Source organism: Dama dama, chromosome 8 (assembly GCF_033118175.1).
Source record: "Dama dama isolate Ldn47 chromosome 8, ASM3311817v1, whole genome shotgun sequence".
NCBI lineage: Eukaryota > Metazoa > Chordata > Mammalia > Artiodactyla > Cervidae > Dama > Dama dama.
Genome location: NC_083688.1, coordinates 49486771 through 49512317, shown reverse-complemented (window position 1 = coordinate 49512317; position 25547 = coordinate 49486771). Strand labels below are relative to the sequence as shown.

The 25547-nt window shown below is 39.1% G+C and overlaps 1 protein-coding gene across 1 annotated transcript in view; it reads right to left on the bottom strand.

Moving 5' to 3' along the window:
- DNAH7 (dynein axonemal heavy chain 7) overlaps positions 1-25547 on the bottom strand; it is a 249362-nt gene that overhangs the window by 196246 nt on the left and 27569 nt on the right. Inside the window, exons 9-15 of the mRNA XM_061147985.1 lie at positions 20805-20924; positions 17556-17739; positions 16786-16965; positions 10873-11145; positions 8568-8695; positions 6263-6341; positions 1623-1847 (exon numbers count right to left, since the gene is read on the bottom strand). Coding sequence (XP_061003968.1) covers positions 1623-1847; positions 6263-6341; positions 8568-8695; positions 10873-11145; positions 16786-16965; positions 17556-17739; positions 20805-20924 — 1189 coding nt within the window. The remainder of the gene's footprint in view (positions 1-1622; positions 1848-6262; positions 6342-8567; positions 8696-10872; positions 11146-16785; positions 16966-17555; positions 17740-20804; positions 20925-25547) is intronic.

The following is a 25547-nucleotide window of genomic DNA, read 5'->3' as shown; positions in this document are numbered from 1 at the left end:
CCTGGGCAATTTATTGCTCTGGCCCAGTGAGAGAAGGAAAATGAGAAGAAAAATTCATTAACGTGAAGTATAGTTTATAGAATGGTATACATTACCATGAAGTATAGATAATTCTGGGTCACCCAGTGAGTTCCTAAGAATCTATTATATTGTATGTAGCATAAGCATCTAATATACATGATATTTTCTACAGGTTTTAAAAAATTGTGAAATGGTCTAAATGTAAAACAGAAAGAAATACTTAAACATACACTTACAGTTTAAAATGAAGGATTAAGAAATTTTTAAGTCTCTAATTTATGCTCCGAACATATTCTGTCAATTAATTGTATCTGCTCTAGTGTGGCAGACAGAGGCCAGGCTTGCTGTCAAAGAGCAGCTCTACTGGCTGACTTGAAACAAGTCTGCTCACCTTCACTGGGAACCTAAATCTCTTCATCTGCAAAATGAGACTGAAAATACGGTGTCATTTATTCAGATCATAGCTATGAGATGCTCACGGCATTTCTGTGTGTCAGGCACTGTGCTAGCCAATAGGGTTAAAAAAATAGAGAAAATGTAAAAAAAAAAAAAAGTCCTGCTATCAAAGAGGTGACCAGCTAGTGGGGAGAAAACCTGAAAATAATAATGTGCTCAGCCCCATGGAGGTGTGTGAGAACTATCACGGGAGCAGAGGAGCAGAAGCACGGAGGTCTGACGGAAAGCGCTTCTCTGGCAGCCAAAGACTGTGAGGACAGACAGGCCTGTGTGGGGGACGGTGGGCACTCCAGATGAAACGGAGAGGGCAGGGCTTCCCCGGTGACCAGCGGGATGAGCATCTGCCTGCGAGTGCAGGAATCACGGGTTCGATCCCTGACTGGGGAGCTCCCACATGCTACAGAGCGACTCAGGCCACGTGCCACAGCTACGGAGCCTGTGGTCCAGAGCCCGTGTGCACAACGGCCAAAGCCAGGGCATCGCGGCGTCTGTGCGCTGCAGCAAGAGGCCACCACAGCGAGGGGCTTGTGAACGGCAACTAAAGAGAAGCCTGTGCGGCAATGAGGACCCAGCGCAAGCAAGTGACTGATAAACGTTAAAAAGAAGAAGAGGAAGAAATGGAGAGTGTGGGCTAGAGATGAGAGGTATAGGAGAGCGGGTACCAGAAGTTGCTCAGGGTTACTGAAGAGACAAGAGCAAGGAGTGGGAAGACGCAGGAGATGAGGCTGGACAGATAGCGCAAATCACAAACCATCTTGTTCGTAGGACAGGCACAAAACTTTCAAATTACCGAACATTAGAATTGATGGAGTACTTAGGCAACCTGGTGATTACACAGTGTGAAGGCATACCTCACCAAGGGAGCTTTGGCCTTAACAAAAGTAAACTCAAGAGAGTACTATAAACTGTGTAAGATGACATTTTTATTAATGGTCATTTGTGGACAATGTATTAAAAAGTTTACTCCCTCAAAAAATCAAGAAATGATGCCACATATATCCAATATGTGGACTATCTTCTACTAAGATTAATGGGAAGAGAGAGCTAAGATATGTGAACTGTGAAATAGAGGAGTTGACAGTGCTATGTAGGAAGCTAAATATTTCCAGAAAACGAAAATAATTTAAAATATCCACGATGCCTACCTTAAGACCTTCTTGATATTGTTCTGTTTTATCCTTAATGATTTTCCTATGTTCATCAAAAATTTCTTCCATTCTTCCATACCACTGGAAGACATTATTATTTAGTCTAATGTCAGCTGGGGAAAAGTTGGTACACTCAATGAGGAAGGTGAGGCAGTTTTTAGAATCCACCAGTCTTTGTCCCAGTTCAACCATATCAACTGTCTCTACTTTCTGAATATAAGCCTGAGGGGAAAAAAATTACAGATGGCATTTTAAGGAACAGCTCATGTCAAAAAATAGCCTGTGGAAATACATTGCATAAATTGTACAGACTTGTTAGAAGGACAGACTTTTGGTTTAAATAGGGGACTGCAGCAGAGTCTGCTTTTCATCCCTCCTGAAAACCTTACTGATTTTCAGTAAGAGCAGGGGGGCGGGGCGGGGGACAGAAACACCGAACAACAGACCAAAAGCCCTGGAAAGCCAAGAAGCGCTATAGTTCTCTAGAACATAAGAAGCAGACGCTGAGTGATACCATTAATTCTTTCAGAATAGCATTTTGTGGCACCTACTGTATGCCTGATACTGTGCCAAGTGCTGGCAATTCAGTGTGACAAAAACAGACATGGGCTTTGCCCTCAGAGAGCTTGAAGTTTAGTGGAGGAGACAGTCAAATAACCATCATTAACAAATGTAAAATTGCAAATCTGCATCGGACACAAGTGCGGCAAGACTTTAGTTATACAAACTAAAATATGGGCTTTCCTGGTGACTCAGACAGTAAAGAATCTGCCTGCAATGCAGGAGACCTGGGTTCGATCCCTGGGTTGGGAAGATACTGTGGAGGAGTACTTGGCAACCCACTCCAGTATTCTTGCCTGGAGAATCCCATGAACAGGGGAGCCTGGTGGGCTACAGTCCATGCGGTCACAAAGAGTCAGACACAGCTGTGTCTACTAAAATATAACTGTAGACAAATTTAACAGGGAATGTGCTAAACCTATGAGGAAGACTACAGTACTTTACTGAGGGACATTTTTAAAGTACCAAACAAATATAGAAATACATATTAAGACATAATATTATAAAGATGTAAATGGTGGCTCAGACAGCAAAGAATCTGCCTGCAATGCGGGAGACCTGGGTTTGATCACTTTGTTGGAAAGATCCTCTGGAGAAAGTGAAAGTTGCTCGGTTGTGTCTGACTCTTTGTGACCCCCTAGTTATAGTCCATGGAATTCTCCAGGATAGAATACTGGAGTGGGTAGCCTCTCCCTCCCCCAGGGGATCTTCCCAACCCAGGGACTGAACCCAGGGTTCCCGCATTGCAGGCGGATTCTCCTTACAGTTCCCAGTGGGCTTCCCCTGTGGCTCAGCTGGTAAAGAATCTGCCTGCAATGCGGGAGACCTGGGTTCAATTCCTGCGTTGGGAAGATCCCTGGAGAAGGGAAAGGCTACCCTCTCCAGTATTCTGGCCTGGAGAATTCCATGGACTGTATAGTCCAGGGTCTCAAAGAGTCAGACACGACTGAGTGACTTTCACTTTCACAGTCCCCAGCATCACATCTGTAAGAATCTTCATCTCTTGAACACAAAAATATCTCAAGAAAGCATGTTACAAGATAGTATATATAAGCAAAAGTTTGGCAGAATTCTAGTTTATACCCCTCCCAAAACAGAACAGATTTTAAAATTCAAAAATAATAATTAGTTTTATTTAACATGTTACTTTACTATTTAAAATTCTTTACCAATTGAGCCACAAGGGAGGCCAAGAATACTGGAGTGGCTAACCCATCCCTTCTCCAGGGGATATTCCCAACCCAGGAATTGAACTGGGGTCTTCTGCATTGCAGGTGGATTCTTTGCCAACTGAGCTATGAAGGAAGCCATTCCTCAGGAGAAGGAAATAGCAGCCCACTCCAGTATTCTTGTCTGGAGAATTCCATGGACAGACAGGGGAGCCTGGGGAGCTACAGTCCATGGGGTAGCAAAGAGTCAGACACAACTGAGAGACTAACAGTTTCTCCTCCAGTCTAGAAAGTCAATGCAATTTCAATCAAAATTGCAAGGGTATTAAAAGAAACTAAATTTGATATGATTCTAAGTCTCTGAAAGTACTCAAGAGAAATATTTGAGAAAGAAAGAAAATGAAGTCGCTTAGCCATGTCCAGCTCTTTGTGACCACGTAGACTGTGAACTACCAGGCTCCTCCGTCCATGGGGTTCTCCAGGCAGGAATACTGGAGTGGTTGCCATTTCCTTCTCCAGGGGATCTTCCCGACCCAGGGATCGAACCCGGGTATCCCACATTGCAGGCAGACACTCTACCCTCTGAGCCACCAGGGAAGCCTAAATACTCGAGAAGGCAAAGATAATCATGAAAAAGTGAAATCATGAAAAAGTTTAACTCTGCTAAACAGCAAAATGCACTATATAGATGCAGTAATTTTAACAGTTTCTATTCTGGCTTTAGAAGTAGAGAATGGACAAGAATAGATCTCAGAAATAGATTCAAATATGTATGGAAATTTACTGTTGAAAAAGAGGCATTTCAAATCAGGAGTGAAATGACAAATCATTTAATATACTGTACTGAAGTAATTGGCTATTGATTTTGGAAGAAACTAAGAGGCCTATTTACTTAGTAGAAGTACAGAGAAGGTACACTATTAAGTGAATAAAATAATTTATAGGAGTAATGATTGTATTTTTGCAAAAGCAGATCTCTTTTTATGTGAGTGGGTGAATATATAGGGGTGTGTGTGTGTGTGTGTGTGCGCGCACATGTGCATGTACACGGAAGTGCCCATGTGTATGTACATATATACATGTGGTTCTCTCAAAGTTCTCTTGAAACATTAAGTTATGCATATATCTGAAAAATATAAATGGTGAAGGAAACTTGCTACCCTACAGAAAAATGAGAAAACTGGCAATTACTTATCCTAACTGTGTTTATTTTCCCTGTGTTATACCCCATATCTCCCTGTCCAGGAAGTAAGTACCTTTTTTTAATGCTTTTAAACTTCTTTTAAATTTCTTATAACCAGCTCTCTCTTGCTCTTCCTTTTTGTCACTCTCTGCTATCTATCTGTCTACACACACACATAGACACACACACACACAATTGGAGAGAACCATTACCCACAAAGAAAGAAATTATGGAAAAGAGGAACTTTTATTTCATACAATTCCATATTATTTTTCACTTTTATAAATAAACAGAAAAAAAAGAGAGCAACATGGAGACATACATTATCACATGTAAAATAGATGCCAGTGGTAATTCACTGCATGACTCAGGGCACTCAGGCTGGGGCTGGGTAACAACCTAGAGGAGTGGGATGGGGAGGGAGGTGGGAGGGTACATGGGAAAATCTATGGCTGATTCACGCTGATACTTTAGAAATCAGCGCAATACTGTAAAGCAATTATCCTTCAGTTAAAAAAAAAGACATTGTCTTGGAATCTTTCATATGTCACTCTAATTAGGCTGTTTTTTTGGTTGCAAATTCAAATAAAGGTCTAATTGAAAATGCATTTTTGCAATTTGGTTAATCAGCTTTATAAGCAGCCAAACAACTGGATTTTTATTTCCTTTTACTGATAAAAAATGACTGAGTTCTGTATTGAGTAAAGTGAGATGTTTATGACCTTTCTTACCTATACAAACTTTTGAATGATGTTAACACGTTTTGCTGGGTTTGCTTAAATATTTTAAAATCTAGAAACACAAGGTTCTATTTTGGATCTTGTGATTGCTAGAAAAGGGGAAAAAAAGCTCCTATAAAAGCTTAATGTTATACAAATGGAAAAGGAACAAAATAAAAGATGATTAGCCAGGTGTCTTATATTATTTTATTCACCATCAGGCAGACCTCAAGCATAGGAGACTTATCTAATATTTTCAGTACCATAAGTCCAAAGCTCAAAATATTTTTCAGCAAACTACCACAGAAATGTTTAATATATGATAGAATAAAAGATAACCTATATAAAACAAAGCAAAATATTACTTAAGGATTAAACATTCATTGGTTTAAAAAATGAAGGATGACCACATATCTCAGGTTTCCCAATACAGCCCTGATTTATGCCTGTTAGCATAGTAATGATTATTAATAGTGCTCTCAAAAAGATCCTTGTAGACAGACGACTGCATTAATAACTCCAATATCTCACCTCTTCCACTATCTAATCTTAGAGTGTCCTCTCACGGACTCTGTGGCCATGTGACTTGCTTTGGTCAATAGGCTACTCCCTATTCTGACACAAGGAGAAACTTAAAAACCATACGCGCAACTGGGCTTGCTTTTCTGTCTCTATCAGCCCACGAAAACACGCAGGTGAGACTGCTGAGGTTTGAGAGGAAAGCGGAGCAGAAGAAAGTCACTGAAGACAAGGATAATGGTCAATCCAACTGAGAAAGTCAATCTGACTAAGTCAGAACCATCTAGGAGTATCCAGCCTGCATCACCAAGCTTCAGAGAGAGAGAAACAGAGAGAGAGTGTATGTGTGTAACTTACAATTTTAAGCCCCTGTTTTAACTTTTGGAGTGATTTGTTACTATATTATCATGTCAATAATTATAAAAAACTGGGAAAAATAAGCAAAACAATTTACTCATACACACATACAGAGCTTATAAACAATACCTTCATTTCCATCAGTTCTGCTGTATTTGGAGGTGTGCTAAGAGCTTTTTCAGATATCTTCTCAAATTCCTCACATAATCTGAAAAACCAGACAAAAGCCATTTATATAAATAAATTTTATTCCTAAATATATTCATGTATACTATTTTAAAATTCCATTACATGAGAAATACAGTTAGATTATCTTACATATATGACATCTAATTAATTAAAAGCAAATTTGTGCTCACTTATTCATTCAATACACTTTTAATGATCATTCATCATGTTCCTAACTACTGTATTAAGTGACAGAGATACAGAAACGTGGAAGATGTAGTAATGGTTCTCAGACAGTCCACATTCCAGTATGAAAGACAAGACTATGAACAATCACTTCCAACCTAGAGTTTCAAGGATGCTACCAGAGATTTAGTTGAGATGGCACAAAAAGTGGTCAACTTGGAAGGCACGGTTAAAATGGGCTGGCGTGCTCAGAAACTTCTGGTAGCATGCAAATATTTCCTACTGACTTGAGTTGTGGGCAATACAAATAATGAACTTACCATGAAATTAAAAAAAAAAAAAAGAGTTGTGAGAGGTTAAGAAAGTTGAGATAACGCACAGAAATTTATTCAAGAAGATTGGCTGAGGTGAAAGAGACGGAATGGATGGTGATGGTGGAGGATGTGGAGCTGAAGTGGAGGATGGAGAATGGAAGAGGGTTTTGAACATGTTTGCAAATTTCAGAGGCAGAATCAAAAAATGAATAAGAGATTTAAGATGAGACACAGAGGGGACAACTCAAAAACACAGGTCCTGGGAGATGGGAGGCAATGAGGCTGAGCTTATGGGTGGAGACAAGAACATTGAATGGTTGCCAGACTCTTGCCCTGTGAGAATGTGGGGAGTCAGAGGGGAAGGGGTCCGTGCAGAAGTGAGTTGAAACACAAGAGAGCAAGGAGTTGAGGGTATTTGAATCTAACAGTTCCTGTAATAGTACTGGTGTGTCCTCTGTACATACTGTGAGTCTGGTGAGAGGCATACTTAGGAGAAAAAGGGAAAAAGTAGAACTGGCATGAGCTCTAGGGGCAGCTAAGAGGCAGGGAAATAGCTATGACATTAAATATTTCCCTCAGCATGAAATGTTATAAGTAAAAGACTTATTCACTATTCTATACTTTCAGAGGAAAAGGTACTTTAAGATGAATATATGATTCTGGGTCTCAGATAAGCCACCCAAGTCCTAGCCCTTTTTCATGCAGTGCCACCCTCTTCAGCCTCCCCCCAACCCCACCTCTCATCTCTCACAGTATCTGTGAAAGCAACACAACCCACGCCTTGCTCCTGGAGCACATCAGCCATTTCATACCTCACTTCCTTCAACATACTGTATCCTCTAACTGGGATTCTTTCACTCCTACTCAATCTTCAAAATGAATTCATGTATCACTGCCACTTTTTGGCCTTCCCTGATTTTCCCCTCTCCTCCAACCTTCACTGTGAAAGGAAATTGATCATTTCCTTCTCTACTGTTCTTTTTCTGTGGTTCAATACATCCTGTTGTAATTTACTGGATTGGGTGTCCACTTCCGCAACATAACTTCAGCAGTTTTGTTCATAGTCTATGTCCCTAATGCTGTGCCTGACCTTCCTCCAGGCTTCTACACAGGCTAAAAGAAATATTCTTTTTAATGATATTTCCTCTAACACTATAACTATAAAAATTCTGATTATTTTGGGGATTTATTCCACGTAACTGATACGAGGAAAAGAGGTTCCTGGAGCCACATTATCACCAGTGTCAGAAAACTACACTAATTACACTTCTAGTCTTAAATAGATATTCTGCTTTACACATTAGCATTTTTGAGTTTACTTAACAAGAGTTAGTTTTCCTTAAAATCTCCAGGCTGGGCAACAAATGAGTTTATAGTTAAGGTAACACGTTCCCATGGACATGAAGGGTAATTACTGTAAAATGATGTTCCAAATTTGGGATCCTTGACAACTACTATGAATATCCACTTTGAAAATTCACTCTGTGTACTGATTACACAAATTTAAAAATGTAAAGTTAGATAATGTCCACATGACTTGTAGAAAAGAAATGCAAACGCGTTTTAATACCACCTTAATTCAGACACCTGGGAAGACATATTCACGGTGAAAAAAAGATACTAAATAGATTAAAGTAGAAATAAGTTTGGCTTTATCTTTTCTTTTAGGTCATTTATGACACTGCTTTATCCATCACTTTAGTTGACAGCTGACTCTATTTAAACCACCCCCCTCCACCACCAAATAAAAGTATTACACACAATACCTTGTATTTACTTCCTGATGATCTCTGAACATTTTAGCAATAAGTTTTCCACAAATGACATCTGCTCGCCTCACCAAAGCTCTGATTAATTCCTCACAGCGCATTTCAAACATTCCTAAACGAACAGTCTGCAATGTTGGGTATTAAAAGTTTAATAAACATGAAATGACATAAATGATTCCCACAATTTTGCCTTTTCCACCATATTGATTTGTGTATGTGATCTAATACAACTGAGCTGTTGTTTTTTTTTAAATATGATGTAGGCTGGCTTTTTAAAATACTCTACCACTATCTTCTCAGTAAATCTCCTTGAATAGAATATCTTAAGCCAATTCTGTTTCAGGACAATAATGGATATAAAAACTTTGGAGAACTGAATTATTGAAACATAGACAGTGTGGGATTTAAAAGTTGTATATGCTCTGTACAACAAGTAATGACTGTTCATGGTAGCAATTTTGGAAAATATTTAAAAAAGGACAAAAGAATAAAATGTTTAATTACCAGTCTCCTACTAAACAGAAGTAACCACATTTTAGTATCAGTTCAGTTAGGTCGCTGAGTCGTGTCTGACTCTTTGTGACCCCATGAACCGCAGCACACCAGGCCTCTCTGTCCATCACCAACTCCCAGAGTCCACCCAAACTCAAGTCCATTGAGTCAATGATGTCATCCAATCATCTCATTCTCTGTCATCCCCTTCTCCTCCTGCCCTCAATCTTTCCCAGCATCAGGGTCTTTTCCAATAAGTTGGCTCTTCACATCAGGTAGCCAAAGTATTAGAGTTTTAGCTTCAGCATCAGTCCTTCCAATCAACACCCAGGACTTATCTCCTTTAGGATGGACTGGTTGGATCTCCTTGCAGTCCAAGGGACTCTCAAGAGTCTTCTACAACACCACAGTTCAAAAGCATCAATTCTTCTGCACTCAGCTTTCTTTATTGTCCAACTCCCACATATATACATGACCACTGGACAAACCATAGCCTTGACTAGATGGACCTTTGTTGACAAAGTAATGTCTCTGCTTTTTATTTATTTATTTATTTTTTATGTCTCTGCTTTTTAATATGCTGTCTAGGTTGCTCATAACTTTCCTTCCAAGGAGTAAGCGTCATTTAATTTCATGGCTGCAATCACCATCTGCAGCGATTTTGGAGCCCAGAAAAATAAAGTCAGCCACTGTCTCCATTGTTTCCCCATCGTTTTGCCATGAAGTGATGGGACCGGATGCCATGATCTTTGTTTTTTGAATGTTGAGCTTTCAGCCAACTTTTTTCACTTTCATCAAGAGGCTCTAGTTCTTCTTCACTTTCTGCCATAAGGGTGGTGTCATCTGCATATCTGAGGTTATTGATATTTCTCCCAGCAATCTTGATTCCAGCTTGTGCTTCTTCCAGCCCAGCGTTTCTCATGATGTACTCTGCATATAAGTTAAATAAGCAGGGTGACAATATACAGCCTTGACGTACTCCTTTTCCTATTTGGAACCAATCTGTTGATCCATGTCCAGTTCTAACTGTTGCTTCCTGACCTGCATACAGGTTTCTAAAGTGGCAGGTCAGCTGGTCTGGTATGCCCATCTCTTTCAGAATTTCCCACAGTTTATTGTGATCCACACAATCAAAGGCTTTGGCATCGTCAATAAAGCAGAAATAGATGTTTTTCTGGAACTCTCTTGCTTTTTTGATGATCCAGCAAATGTTGGCAATTTGATCTCTGGTTCCTCTGCCTTTTCTAAAACCAGCTTGAACTTCTGGAAATTCACAGTTCACGTATTGCTGAAGCCTGGCTTGGAGAATTTTGAGCATAACTTTACTAGCATGTGAGATGAGTGCAATTGTGTGGTAGTTTGAGCATTCTTTGGCAGTTCCTTTCTTTGGGATTGGAATGAAAACTGACCTTTTCCAGTCCTGTGGCCACTGCTGAGTTTTCCAAATTTGCTGAGTTTTCCAAATATACATTTTGGTATAATTGCCATTATCCCAAAGTATTTATAAACACCAAAGCAATTTAAAAAATTAGTTCTTAATATTTTTGAAGGGTCAAATTAAAGGAAGTATTTAAAAGTCAGGCTTGCAGGGTAGACTTTCAGCTCTCTGAGCAGAAGAACCTTGTGTTTTGTCTATGTCCATATAGCCAGGGCTTACCACAATGCTTGGCATGTAGAAAAGTCCAGTAAATAGTTATCCGTTGATAATAATGGTCTAATTCTTTCACTGTACAGTGTAGAAATACATCATAATAAATCAGGGAAAAGATCACTAGGTACAAAGAACAGTTGTACAAAATGCGTGATTTACCTTTCTAGATGTGTACTGTATATCCTCTATGAGTTTTTGATATTTGCGAATTTCTTGTATTATTCTCTCATAATGATGATTTTCTGCAAGGAAAGCATCAGCATCTTGCTCAGCTTTTCTGGTAATTAAAAAATCATACTTGTCATAAAATCTGAGGTGCTCAATGGGTGCCACGCTCTCACGCATAACCACCTCCTTAATCTTTTCTTTGTGAGCTTCAACAATTTCATCCAGAATTATTGGCTTCAAGATTGTTGGTTTAGACTTACTTTCCTAAACAAAGGGATAAAAACTATATGAGTCATTTAAAATACCTTAAATTAAGGTAACCATATCATTTGTGTTTTGCTATTTAGTCGCTTAAGTCAGGTCCAGCTCTTTTGCAAGACCATGGACTGTAGCCTGCCAGGCTCCTCTGTCCATGGGATTTCCAAGGCAAGAATACTGGAGTGAGTAGCCATTCCGTTCTCCAGGGGATCTCTCTGGCACAGAGATAAAAGACACATCTCCTGCACTGCAGGTGAACTCTTGACTGCTGAGCCACCAAGTAAGCACACCATATCGTTTAGCTGTGTAAAAATGCCCATCTTAGCATATTGTCTTTTTACTCCCAAGGTACTCTGATTTTTCCAGTCTATGTCTACAGAAGGAAATTCAGTCTAATCACAGCATGTTTTAAACATTTAGGTTTCATATAATGTTTTGTTTTTCTTAGAGGCTATCTAGGTGTGTTTTGTTTTTCTGTATGGATGAAAGAGCAGTCACTTGAGAACATGCACAAATTAAAATTAGAATATCAAAACAGCAAAATCCACATTTTATTTGTGCAACTGTATATGCTAGCTTAAAAAGTAGTGCTTGCATTGTACATTATTTTTTTTTAAATAAGTCAGTTCAATGTCATTTGATTATAGTCTTTGATCACAATACTTAGTCACCTTGAGGAGTAATCTATCTGGAACAAAGAAAGACTGTTTACTCATTGATTGGACCCTGAGTTTTGATTCTGTGAACAGCAACTAGAACAGGCTAAAATCCCTAGTTGCAAAATTTGTATTCTGCTACCACTATTAGAATAACATGGGCAAGAATATTATCAGACAAAAATTTTAAATAAGCAAACAAATCTCAACAGCTTGCCTCCTCTTTTTAAATAAGAGGACAAGTAAATGTGCAAATATGGTTTATTATCTCGAACCAAGATACACTTTAAATACACACACACACACACACACACACACACACACACTCTCTCTCTCTCTGCCTGTTTTTCAGAGAAGGGATTTTTAACTATCACAAACAAAAATCATTGCCAGTAGTTGAATACCCTACAGCTTTTAAAGTGATAATATCAAATGATTCCTCAGCAAACTGGGTGATTCGTTCAGGTATCCAGGGTGCATTTGCCCACTATGTCCCTTAGTGGGCATTTCAGGAAATCACACTTTTTAAGAACTAGATGCTTCATGAGAACATTAGTGCATCCCACCACTATCACCATCATCTCAACCCTACTCTTGGGGCACAGCAGATACTTGGTGTCATCCTTTCTGAAAAATAACTTTAGTATAAATAAATACATATTATGAAATGTATGCAATGTGAAATTGTTGGGTCTAATGTGAAGCTTGTCCATTTTAGTTTACTGATTCCATTATATTTACTACCATGGACATGAGTCTTTTAGAAGAAATGGAGGAGCCCTCATACTCAAAAAAAGAATCCAAAATGCAGTACTTTGGTACAATCTCAAAAACTGCAGAATAATCTTGATTGGTTTCCAAGGCAAACCATTCAACATCATAGAAATCCAAATCTATGCCCCAACCACTAATGCTGAAGAAGCTGAACTTAAATGGTTCTATGAAGACCTACAAGTCATTCTAGAACTAACACCAAAAAAGATATCATTTTCATCACAGGGCATTGAATGCAAAAGGAGAAAATCAAGAGATTCCTGGAGTAGCAGTCACATTTGGCCACAGAGTACAAAATGAAGCAGGGCAAAGGTTAAGGGAGTCCTGTCGAGAGAACACACTGTCACATCAAACACCCTTTTCCAGCAAGACAAAAGACTGCTCTACACGTGGACATCACCAGATGATCAACAGTGAAGTCGACTGCAAAGAATATAATCAGTCTGAAGATGGAGAAGCTCTATACAGTCAATAACAACAACAAAAAGACCAGGAGTTGACTGTGGCTCAGATCATGAGCTCCTTATTACAAAATTCAGGATTAAACTGAAGAAAGTAGGGAAAACCATTAGGCCATTCAGGTATGATCTACATCAAATCCCTTATGATTATACAGTGGAGATGATATATAGATTCAAGGGATTAGATCTGGTGGACAGAGTGCCTGAAGGGCTGTAGGTGGAGGTTCATAACACTGTACAGGGGATGGTGACCAAAACCAGTCTGAAGAAAGAGAAAGGCAAGAAGGCAAGGTGGTAGTCTGAGGAGACCTTACATATAGCTGAGGAAAGAAGGGACACAAAAGGTAAAAGAGAAAGGGAAATACACACTCAACTGAATGCAGAATTCCAGAGAATAACAAAAAGAGACAAAACCTTCCTAAGTGAAAAGTGCAAAAAATAGAGGAAAACAGTAGAATGGGAAAGACTTAGAGATCTCTCCAAGAAAATTGGAGATACCAAGAGAACATTTCTGCAAAGATGGGCTCAATAAAGGACAGAAATGACAAGGAACTGACAGAAGCGGAGAGATTAAGAAGAGGTGGCAAGAACAGACAGAAGAACTGTACAGAAAAGGTTTTAACAACCCAGAAAACCACAATGGTGTGGCTACTCACCTAGAGCCAGACATCCTGGAATGTGAAATCAAGTGGGCCTTAGGAAGCACCACTACAAACAAAGCTAGTGGAAGTGATGGAATTCCTAAGAGATGATGCTGTTAAAATGCCACACTCAGTATGCCAGCAAATTTGGAAAACGCAGCAGTGGCCACAGGACTGGAAAAGGTCAGCTTTCATTCCAATCCCCAAAAAAGGCAATGCCAAAGAATGTTCAAACTGCCGTACAATTGCGCTCATTTCACAGGCTAGCAAGGTAATGCTCAAAATCCTTCAAGCTATACTTCCACAGTACATGAACCAAGAACTTCCAGATAAACAAGCTGGATTTAGGAAAGGCAGAGGAACCAGAGCTCAAGCAGCCAACATCCATCGGATCACAGAGAAACCAAGGGAGTTCCAGAAAAACATCTGCTTCACTGACTACATGAAAGCCTTTGACTGTGTGGATCACAACAAACTGTGGAAAATTCTTAAAGAGATGGGAATATCAGACCACCTTATCTGTCTCCTGAGAAACTTACATGCAGGTCAAGAAGCAACAGTTAGAACCAGATGTGGAACAATGGTTCAAAATTGGCACAGGAGTACAACAAGGCAGTATATTGTCACCTTGCTTATTTAACTTATATGCATAGCTTATCATTCAAAATGCCAGGCTGGATGAATCACAAGCTGGAATCAAGATCGCCCAGGAGAAATATCAACAACCTTATATATGCATATGACACCACGCTAATGGCAGAAAATGAAGTGGAACTAAAGAGTCTCTTGATGAAGGTGAAAAAGGATCACCTGGCTTAAAACTCAATATTCAAAAAACAAAGGTCACAGCATCTGGTACCACAACTTCATAGCAAGCAGAGGGGGGAAAAAGTGGAAACTGTGACAGATTTTATTTTCTTGGGCTCCAAAACCACTGTGGACACTGACTGTAGCCATGAAATTAAAAGATGCTTGCTCCTGAGAAGAAAAGTTATGATAAACCTACAGAGCATATTAAAAAGCACAGACTTTACTGACAAAGGTCCCTATAGTCAAAGTTATGGTTTTTCCAATAGTCATGTATGGATATGAGAGTTGGACCCTAAAGAAGGCTGAATGCCAGATTGATGCTTTCGAACTGTGGTGCTGAAGAAGACTCTTGAGAGCCCCTTGGATTGCAAGGAGATCAAACCAGTCAGTCCTAAAGGAAATCAGTCCTGAATATTCACTGGAAGAACTGATGCTGAAGCTGAAGCTCCAGTACTTTGGCCACTTGATGCAAAGAGCTAGTTCAGTGGAAAAGACCCTGATGGTGGGAAAGACTGAGGGCAGGAGGAGAAGGGGATGGCAGAGGATGAGATCATTGGATAGCATCACTGACTCAATGGACATGAGTTTGAGCAATTCCGGTAGATAGTGTAGGAGAGGGAAGCCTGGTGTGCTGCAGTCCATGGGGTCACAAAGAATTGGACGTGACTTAGTGACTGAACAACAACAACGTGAATCTTATTAATATTCATCACAAAATAAGTAAGGTGGGAAGTCATAACTGGTATCCCCACAGGAACCAGAAACCTTGAGAGGTGACACAACCTCAAAATGAGGGTTCTCAGGACATAAAATTTCAGAATGCTGCAAGCTGAGGGGACAAGAAAGAGAAAATGTCTTATCTAGGCCTTGTTTTTCAGTGGAGAAGAAAAATAGTGGTTGTCTTAAGAATTTGTAACCACAAATCTGTTCTCATACAGATATGGGTAAACATTCACACTATCAGTATTGTCCACCAAATCCTCAGGCAAAACAATTTGTCTAAAAGGGTACTGGGTTTGCAGGGGCCTCAAGAGCACATATCAATATGCAAATTCCAGAGGAACCGATTCAAACCAAGGCCTCAAAGATGTCCTGCATAAAGTTCTCAGTTGTACAAGGCCATAGGAATAAAGGAAAAGCACTTACAGAAATAAACCACCAAGAGCAGGATGCAGATCGGCAAACAGAAAAGAATAATGAATGCATAACTAAGTATAAGAGACTATCAAAAATGATCAGGCCTAGTTGAAAAAAGAAGTTAATGGGCCCTGAGAAAGTAAAAATAAAAAAGTTAGATCTATGGAGACAATAATATTCTCAAAATGAATAATGTCACAATCACAATGTTAAGTAAAATAAAACAAAGTCATGGACTATTTATAAGCTGACTCCATCTATACAACAATATGGAAAAACTAAAAAGAAATTTTTAAAATATGCAGTCATGTATTGATAGTAAGTTTATCTTTAAAAATTCAGAATAATAACTACAAAATGCAAGATAGTGTGTCCTTTGCTAGAAGGTAGAATAACAGAACTATGAACAGGGAAGGGCAACTGAGGGGCAGAGCTTAAAGGTCACAGTCATTGTATAAGTTAGATTGAAGGCATGAAGCTGTTAACTTTATTACTACTTAAAACTTTAAACATTAGTCTTAAAACTTTAAACAGTCCTGTATTCTTTTTATGCATGAAATACTCATAAACTATTAAAAAAATAAAAAAGGAAAAAGAAAGTTAATGGTTGGACTTAGGAAACTTGAAAAGCTTTTAAGTAAATGAATTTTCAGACATGCTCATTTCATATACTAGATTGCAATAACTACTGTTGAAATATTGTAGTTCAGCAGAATGTTGCTAAATATTTAGCCAAAGAGAGAAGGGAAGTAGGATCTATGATTTGGAAGTAAGGCGACATGACTATTCCTGGATAAATGAGTATGAGGAAGGTAATCATTAGAAGCAGTGTTTTGCAAAGCTGGAAAAGCATTTACTAGTGGTCAACAGCATGTAGAAGTGTGACAGAAAATGCTCATTGATAGCTTCAGACCTGATCACAACTTTAATTCTTCCCCTTCAGAAAGTTTTCAGCTGAGTTCAATGAAAGACTGGCCTAAGAAACTGGTATTAAAGAGAAGCTAATGGGAAAATAGTATATTTTCAAGCAATACTGCCTTATAAGCCAATGTGATTAAGTCAATTATATTCTGTTAAGCAGAGGATACCAGTCTACACCTTTTAGAAGTTATTTGAAGGAAATACTGTCATGCAAATTCAAGCAATCAGAATATCGTTGCTACTTACCCATTTGGAATACAATTTTGTCTCAACTCTTGGCACAAAATTGACAGCCTTAATCATGACATCATAAACATTTAGAAAGATGTCTACATAATCATTGAAATCAGGTTCAAACTTAATGGTGTCGTTATCAAGAATCAGCCTCATGACAAAACCTGGATGCTCAAAGGCTCTAATAGAATCCTGCAACAAAGAAATTACATAAAATATACATATTATAAAGTATCTATAAATATGCATATCAATTGTAAGAGACTAAGGATGGCACTGGTCCAAGTTAGAATACACCCTTCCTCTCATGACCTAGACAGTTAACCCAAGCAGGAGGTGAACCAAAAAAGATAAGGGCCATTCCCAACTAGACCTGTTGGTATCTACTATAGGGTCAAGATGCCAGAAAAAGGAAGATGTGTATAGCAGTGAGGCTCTAGAATCATGCAAGAAGGAGCCCAAGAGGAGAATATTCAAATTCCAGACTGCTCACCCTGTTTCAGGACCTTCTTACAGAAAGAAAAGAGTTGTTTGAAGAAATCTTCCCCAATCGTCATGACCCAAACTTCCCAATGATGGGAATTTTCACTAATTCCCATTAACCTCACTAATATAATAGTAGTAGTAATAATAATAATAATAATATATTCTAAAACAGGTAAGTGTCATAGGTCTAAATATATACTTTCTGATCTCTCACTGGTAAGAGTTATAATTATCCACCCTGAAGGAACTGAGAATAAGTTGGTGAGTGAATACTGGTATGACTGAATCTTACTTACTGGGGGTTGTGCAATTAAGTCTGTGAAATCTTGCATGGAAACCAAAGCGAGCTCCTGCAACTGCAAAGTCATAAGCGTAGCAGCGCAGTTGAAAAAAGATTCCATTTTGGCACTGCTCTCACCAGTTGGCAATAGTTTCTTTTTATTACCTTGGTAATAAATATTCTGCACTTCTGGAAACCACCTTCAAAGAACAGAAGACTTTTAAAAGTTAATACTTTCAGTGAATTACTTCTGTTACATTAACAGTAACTTCTGAACATCCATAGGTCTTCATAGAGAGGTATATTGCCAAGTGACATTATCCACTTCCTGAAATGTAAGTGCTAGCATATTTCATCCCTCCTAAGAAATTTTAATCATAGACAATGGAAAATGGCTCAATGACATGATGCTGTGATAATAACGTAATTTGAACTCCATGTGTGACACTCTTTGGATATTATAAAAATTATCTTTACTGGATATTACAAGGCATGCCTCCCATGGATTTGTCAATTTAAAGCTAAAGTGTGAATAACATTAAATCAAGGGAGGCCTTTTTTGGCTCAACCCACTTGGTATTTTATGCTATTCTATTTCACAATGTTAGTTGAAAACAAGATACAAAACAACCAAATCAAGTATGTTCTTTTCTTATCCTCCAATGAGAAATTCTAAAAGAGTGACTGATTTAAAACAAGTTTCAAATATATATGCATCCTTGTAATAAAAGGAAAACAATGAATTTCATATTCACAGACACATTGTGATAAGCCAAGTTTTCAGTTTAGAAAACCACGGTCCAACAGTAAAATTAAGGAATATTTGTACCTCTTTTATAAGATAGAATTTTCAAGCAGTCAATATAAGTTCAGGAATTACCTGAATGCTCCAAGAGAGATCAAAGTTTTAAATGTATGTATTTGTCCCTTTAACAAATACATGTTTTGTGCCTCTGTGCTAGGGACAGTGCGTCGGGAGATATGAAAAATATGACATAATCCTTTATCTTTTAGAATAAGGAAGCCAACGTGTCATAGCAGAAAAGCAGCTACATTTGAAATCAAAGGATAGAGACAAATTTTCTACTTAAGTAATAGAAAAGAGTTTTATAGTGAAGAGGGCAATTCCACTAAAGAATAGATAAAAATGAAGTGAAAAAGACCTTGAGAAAAGGATCTGAAGTAGAAGATATGAAAAATAGGTGGGAGAGGTAGGGCTAACATATCTAATCATTTTGCTATCCGTAACAGAGCCAATAGATTAGAAAATAGGAATAAGTAAGTGGGGGAAAGCATGCAGGACTTTGCAGAACTTGGGAGTTAAACACAAGAACTTGGGACAGGCTCATGCTCTTGGGAGCTAAACACAAGAACTTGGGACAAGCTTGTGCTCTATGAATAGACAGCATCCTTCTGCAATGGGGCACGACTGCTAAAGCAACAGGTAAAGAGGACAGTAGCAAATACTAAGGGGAGAGAGCGAAGCCAGATACAGCAGATACTAAGGCGACAGAGAAGTTTCCAGTAGCTCAGACAAGAGATGAAGAGAAGTGAAATGTATCTCAACAAAAAAAGAATAGTTAGAGATACACTGAATATGGCTGGAGGCAGGCTGGGGATGGTGAGGATGTTGATGATGTAAAGTAAAAAACTTAGCAACTTGGCCTGGGAATGGTCCAGAAAAAGAAGAATGGCAGGTCTGGAATAAAGAGTAAATACTGTTATGGAAATGCTGAGAATCAGGTCCTGACATTTCATTCAGCTGGAGATATACAGCAGAAATTTTATGAGGGACACAGAGCTCAGAAAACATAAGCTCTTAAGACAGCTAAGAAAGAAGAAATCATGAAACTGTTGAGAATATAGAGAAGAAAAATGAAAGCAAATACCTGCACAGCCTCTATGCTTAGAGAAGATAGTAAGATTAAGTAGAGTCAGAAAAAGAGATCAAAAAAGAAATAGACACAGAGGCACAGAACAAAGACTTAGAGAAGGCGGCTTAGAGACCTACAGCAACTGCTGAGTTGAAGAGGAGGATGAGGACGAAGAAGACGTGAGGGTTTGGCATAGATGTCATAATTAATCATTTGCTAATTGTTTCTCCACTGTGGCAAGCTGATGTTCTGCCTTTCAGCCATGATAAAACACATTCTGGCTCCCTATTTAAAGTATGGTCAGAGCGTTCTTCCCTCAGAATCAATTACGCAGCATCAAGAGATACAGTTAATCAATCTAAATCTTTCAGCAAAATAATTCAATAAAGGCTTATCCTCTACTCTTTGCTTTGACATCCAGTCTACTAAAATTTTCAGTGGAAATGTATTCCTGGGGTAGAACCCCAAAGTTATAGAATAAGTTATATTTATTTTTATTCTGTGCTTATGAGGTCATATCCTTCTCTGCAATTAATTATGAAGTTTCATTCTACACTTCTCCTCTATTTTTTATAAGAAATAAATACTAATACTATATAAAAATCGAAAGTTCTTTCAAGTACTATCAAACAAAGAATTTGCTTCTAACATATTAGTGAAGAAAAAACATAAAGGAAAGATTTAGCTGTGAGCTGTTAAAAGATAACTTTCTAAGTACCTTTCAGAAATCATAAAACCAAGCTGGAGTTTCATGTCCCCTGTTATCTTAAATGTGATCCAATTTTAATGTTCTATTTGCAATAACTTAATGACCTCTAACAGAGACAATTTTCCTGTACTGTTTCAGAACATATTATCTGGCACCAGTATCAATAATTATCATATGTGGCTACTGCATTTTGAAGGGCCAAATCAAAATGCTGTTTAATTCTAACCTCCCAATACAACTGTAAACTCCTTTAAAGAATACTTTCTCCTATAATCATCTTTAAATTCTTCTGTATCCTCCATCCAAAGTCAAGATATAATAGGCATATTACCTTGCATGTATTCATAGCAGACTCAAATAAGTATCTGGAGAATGATTAGCTGATGATCATACCCCCCCCCCACCCATGTTATCCAACCCTACCCTCAGAGGAGAGGGTAGAAACAAGACATTGAAAAAAAAATCAATTATAGACATCTCAGTTTCTATACTATCTATGCTGCATAGAACATCTGGATAGACATCACAGAGCAAGGCAGTTAAAGACATCATATTTAACTCTCAATCAGAAATGATTACAAACTCGTTAAAATGAGATTTTCTGAAAGCAGTTAAACTATAGTAGCTCAATCATCACATTTTAAAATGTATGTTTTTAGTACATGAAATTTCAAAACTTTACATTTTCAGTAGAGTCTCTTTGGCAGATTCCATGTGTTTCATGACAATTGTCTGAAAAGTTGACAGCTCCAATGCATCCTGACGATTGTGAAATTCTTCTATATCAACTAACCGTAACTTTCTGCAAGAGATGTCAATGAACAGTGATTTATGTATGCGTAGCTTTTTATGCTATTTGATATTTTGCTAATTGGTTGTTCCCTTCTCAAAAGCAATATTCCTAGGTTTTATCACTAAAATTTGTGTTTCATAAAAATATTCTAGAACATAAAATATTTTAATTTTAAAATAATATAATTAAATTCAACAGGAACACAGTTTGATATTATGAAAGAGTGCTATACAATAGAAGGATGTAATAACTGAAATTTCATGGATAGTTAGACTGACTTTTTCTTCAAACTAGAATAATTATAACAGGAAGAGAGGTAGGGCTCAAAGCTTACAAGGTCCACTCCTAAAACAAAAACTGTACCCATTCTGAAAAGATACCAATCCTGGATATTGGGAAGCCATGAGGTGAGGGAATTATCACACCTAATTATGACCCAGTGTATAAAAAAATATTTTTAACTTCTGTGGTTTTTATTTTATTTTATTTTCAGAAAACTGTGTTTACTTCAGCCAAGTTTTCAGTTCTGAATACAACACTATGATCCTTGTTACAAACATGCTTCACTCGAGAATTTTCTCTAGCACATTAAAGAGCAATAGTACCTATTAGCATCACTGTTATTCACCTCAATTTAACTACAGATTACTTTCCTAAAGAAATTGCTTTTCAATTTCCACATGATCAAATGTTTTCTATGTTATCTGAAAGGCAGTAAACACTATTAAAACATTACATTTAATTTTTGCTTAAAGACCAATATAAAATGCTGGTTAGTAAATAAAACACGTTTCACATCTATTGGATTCCTTTCACAAGTGGAAGTCCATCTCCTAGGTTATAAATGAGTTCAGAACATGACATCAGTGATATATTATGCACCAAGTCGGTATAGCCATTGCTGAAGAATCACTGGTAATGCGTTATTCTGGACAACTGAGCAGTGCAAAGCAAAGTTTTACATAAAATATTTCTAAAATGTAGCATGACAGCACATACTAAACATAATCTGCTCTCTTTAGGCTCCTAGCTCAACATGCTCAATGTGACTTTCTGCTTTAAAGCTGCAGCTGTGAATCAGGGTGCAGGGGCATGCCACGTGAAGCAGCCCTGAATAAGGGCAGTTGCTAGGGCAGGAGCCCTGGAATCCACTGTACCACTGAGCAACCACACCAATTTTACCTGCACTTCCTTGGTGTTTGATTTAGAGACAATTCTAAGCACAGGGCACCCATCTTTTCTGTTTTGAGACTGACAGGCTTTTACAAAAGTTTTATAGAACTTTTCCCATGAAATCCCTGATAACGTCCCCTATTTGGTCAAAAGGCTGAAATGTTAAGAAGATGGGAAAAATACTACCAGACATTGGTCCTACTTTCTCAGGACAATTCCTAAAACAATCTAGGAGTAGAATAGCTTTAATCACTGATGTAAGACTACAGAAAGAGTCAGGAAAAAAAAAGATACTCAACAAATAAGAGTCCCAAATCACCCAGACTGAACATCAGGTTCTTCTCTGAACTCTTCCTATCCTTTACCTGCTGCAAGCAAGCAGATGTCAATTTTTGGAGACTCAGCAGTCAGTCATGGATCCCGCCCATGCTCACACCTGCCACTTGATGCTCATCACAGTCTGAAACCTACCTTGATCCTAGGATCCATCACTGATTTCAGGCACAAGGGTCTTCAGCAGTCTTGGCCCAACACTCTGCACTTAACATCAAGTCAGTCTCTGACTTTGATTTCTGGTTCTCAAAGCTAATTTCACTTCTTACTGGGCCCAAGTTGCCTCTTCAATGACACTCCAAGTGCTCATGTTTCTTGCTTGCTCCATGAATTTAGAAACATGGTCTGCTCTTGCCAGCTATCCTCCTTTGTTGCATTCGAAGTAGCAAACTCTAGGCAGTACTCTGCACTTGCTTTCTTCACTTACTAAAACATCCTGGAGACCTTGCCACAGCACACTGATGCTGTCCTCATTTGAATTTCATAGCTGTATTCCATTGTGTGACTGTAGTATCATTTACTGAACCAGTCTGTCATCAAAGGTTACTTGGCCGTTTCCAGGCTTATCCTCTTAACACCTGGCACAATAAAGAACCCTGAATCTCTATCACTTGCTATATTTTTCAGGTCTTATCTGTAAGCTAATGTCCCAGAAATGAGATCACTGGATTCAAGTGTAAATGAATTCATAATTTTGATAGATATGACCAGATTCCCCTCAAAAGGGTGCCCATTTCTCCAAGCTTCACTGACAATGCATGATGTTAATATATTGGAATTTTGTCAATCCAATGGAAAATAGAATGATATCTCAATGTAGTTTTTATTTCAATCTCTTTGCATTTCTCTTATTGTGAGTTTTTTTAAGCACCCTTAATTTAAAGGGTAATCAAGTTGTATCCTCTCTGAGTACTGTACAGTAAATTAATCCATGGTGTTCTAGCAATATTTTATTGGACTCACCTTGGTCAAACCAAAATTTAAAAAATCCACTTTATCTTTTCTTTGACATCCTCTGATTTCTACTGTAGCTTCTATGATAATTTCTATACTAATATATATACTGTATATATGTGTGTCCCCCTATATACACCATTTTTCAAGCAAAAATACCTGGGTGCTATGTAGGTTTTTTACTACATTATAAATACCATTTTGGACATTAAGTGGGTTTTATAAGCCTAAATACTGCATGACATGAATTTGCACATTTTCATCTAGAGAGCATCCCTTTGGGGTCCCACATTCAGGCATTCTAGAGTCATTCCGATGATCTTCTGCATTACCATTCCCAACTCACCCCTAACTCATGGCTACACAGAGCGTGTATGCTTAGGCTCTCAGTTCTCCCACTGAGTGGGTAGCCATTCCCTTTTCCAGGAGGGATCAAACCCAGGTCTCCCGCATTACAGGCAGATTCTTTTCCATCTGAGCCACCAGACGGGTCACATGGAGATGGCCTATCTTTTCAGGACCTGCTGAGATTCAGGGCAGACTCAAAGTAAGGATGCCCTGCGTGTCCAATGCTGGCTTCTGCTCAAAGGAGCAGCACTCTGACGGCCCAGCCCACTCTCACTGTTCTCACGGAGTGGCCATGACTCACACCCACGGAGGCGGCACAGGAGTCAGCCGGGCCCGCTTCCCACCCACGGGCCACAGGGCTCCTCTCCCACTCGTCCCTGATCCAGCTGCGACACTAACATCTCCACCACTACAGCCCTGAACACTCATTCTGGACGCACACACTGTTTACTGCTTTCTCATCTCAGCTTCCTTGTTTTCACTTCTTCCCCTTCCTCCTCTGATTTTGTCTCTTGCCTCCTGACACCATGTAACAGACAAAGTCTAGCCCTTTATGGACAACATCAGGCAATGGTGCTCATCCTCCCGTGTCCAGCCCAGGATATGCTGGCAGCTCCATCTGTGAACCGGTATTTTAAAACAGAACAAAAACCACACTGTGGTAGTGTTTTGAAAATGTACTGCTGCATATAAACACCCTTTGTGAAAGCAATATACTACATTGTATGATCTTATCATTGCATACAAAAACAGATCACAGGCCTTGTCCAGGAGAGATATCTGAGTACCTGTACCCAAAAGGAAGGAATGAGAAAAGCACAGGGCAGGGAGATGGCCTCTTCCTATCCCTACAGGACAAATTCAAAACGACAAATAAATCCACATCGCACAGTGGGAAGCCGAAAGGACGTCATTTCTAGCAGTTAAATAGTCTCACTGACAAAGGCCAGTTTTATGCTCTGTATGTGTATACATGTGTGTGGCCACACATACACATTTGGCTACATGAGCCCAGAGAAGATGCCCCACTAATGGTTATCACGTCTTTCGCTGGGTTGGTGGAAAGAAGGGAAGCCATGAGGAAAAGAAAGTCCAGGTTGGTGAAGTCAGGTAAAGTAAAGAAGAAGAGCATTGCACTTACAAAGCGTATATCACATTTGTATGGTCATATATAATTACATACGTACCTGGACAAAGAGATTAAATTAAAATTTGTTAAACAAAGGAAGAAAGGGAAAGAGGAACAGAGGGAGGGTGAGGAGGGGCCTCAGACCCCGCAAACCCACATTCATCTCACAGGTGGGAACTGGGGAGCCTCTGAGGAGAGGGCGGCAGAGCTGGGGTGATTTTGGGTGCCTCGGCTTCCTGGTTAGGGTCAGGTGCTCCTGTGTGCTGAGGACCCCCGCTTCAGAAGGAATTCAGAGAAGCTGGTCCGCGAGGCCCCCCCAGTGCATGTCCAGCGGGCGTCCCGGACAGAAGCGAGAGCTGCACTCAGCAGCACGCCGAGCCCTCAGCTCTCCCTTCCTGGTCTGCAGGAGGCGAGACAACGTGCTCATTATTGTGCCCTCGTAACAACACCTGCTATTAAGAACCAAGAGACCCTGGAGAGCAGACTGCAAGTAAACTCTGGCGGCTTTGGCTGGGAGGGTGAGACAAGGTTCTCGGACCACCCTGGAGACCTGGGGGCCGTGTCCTCTAGACAGAGATCCATCCGGGTTTTGAGAGGTCTTCTTTGAGAAAAATAATATAAAACTATATTACTTTTGCATATTTTATAAATACATATGCCCACGTGTGCCTATTGCTCGGATGCCCCCCAGTGCC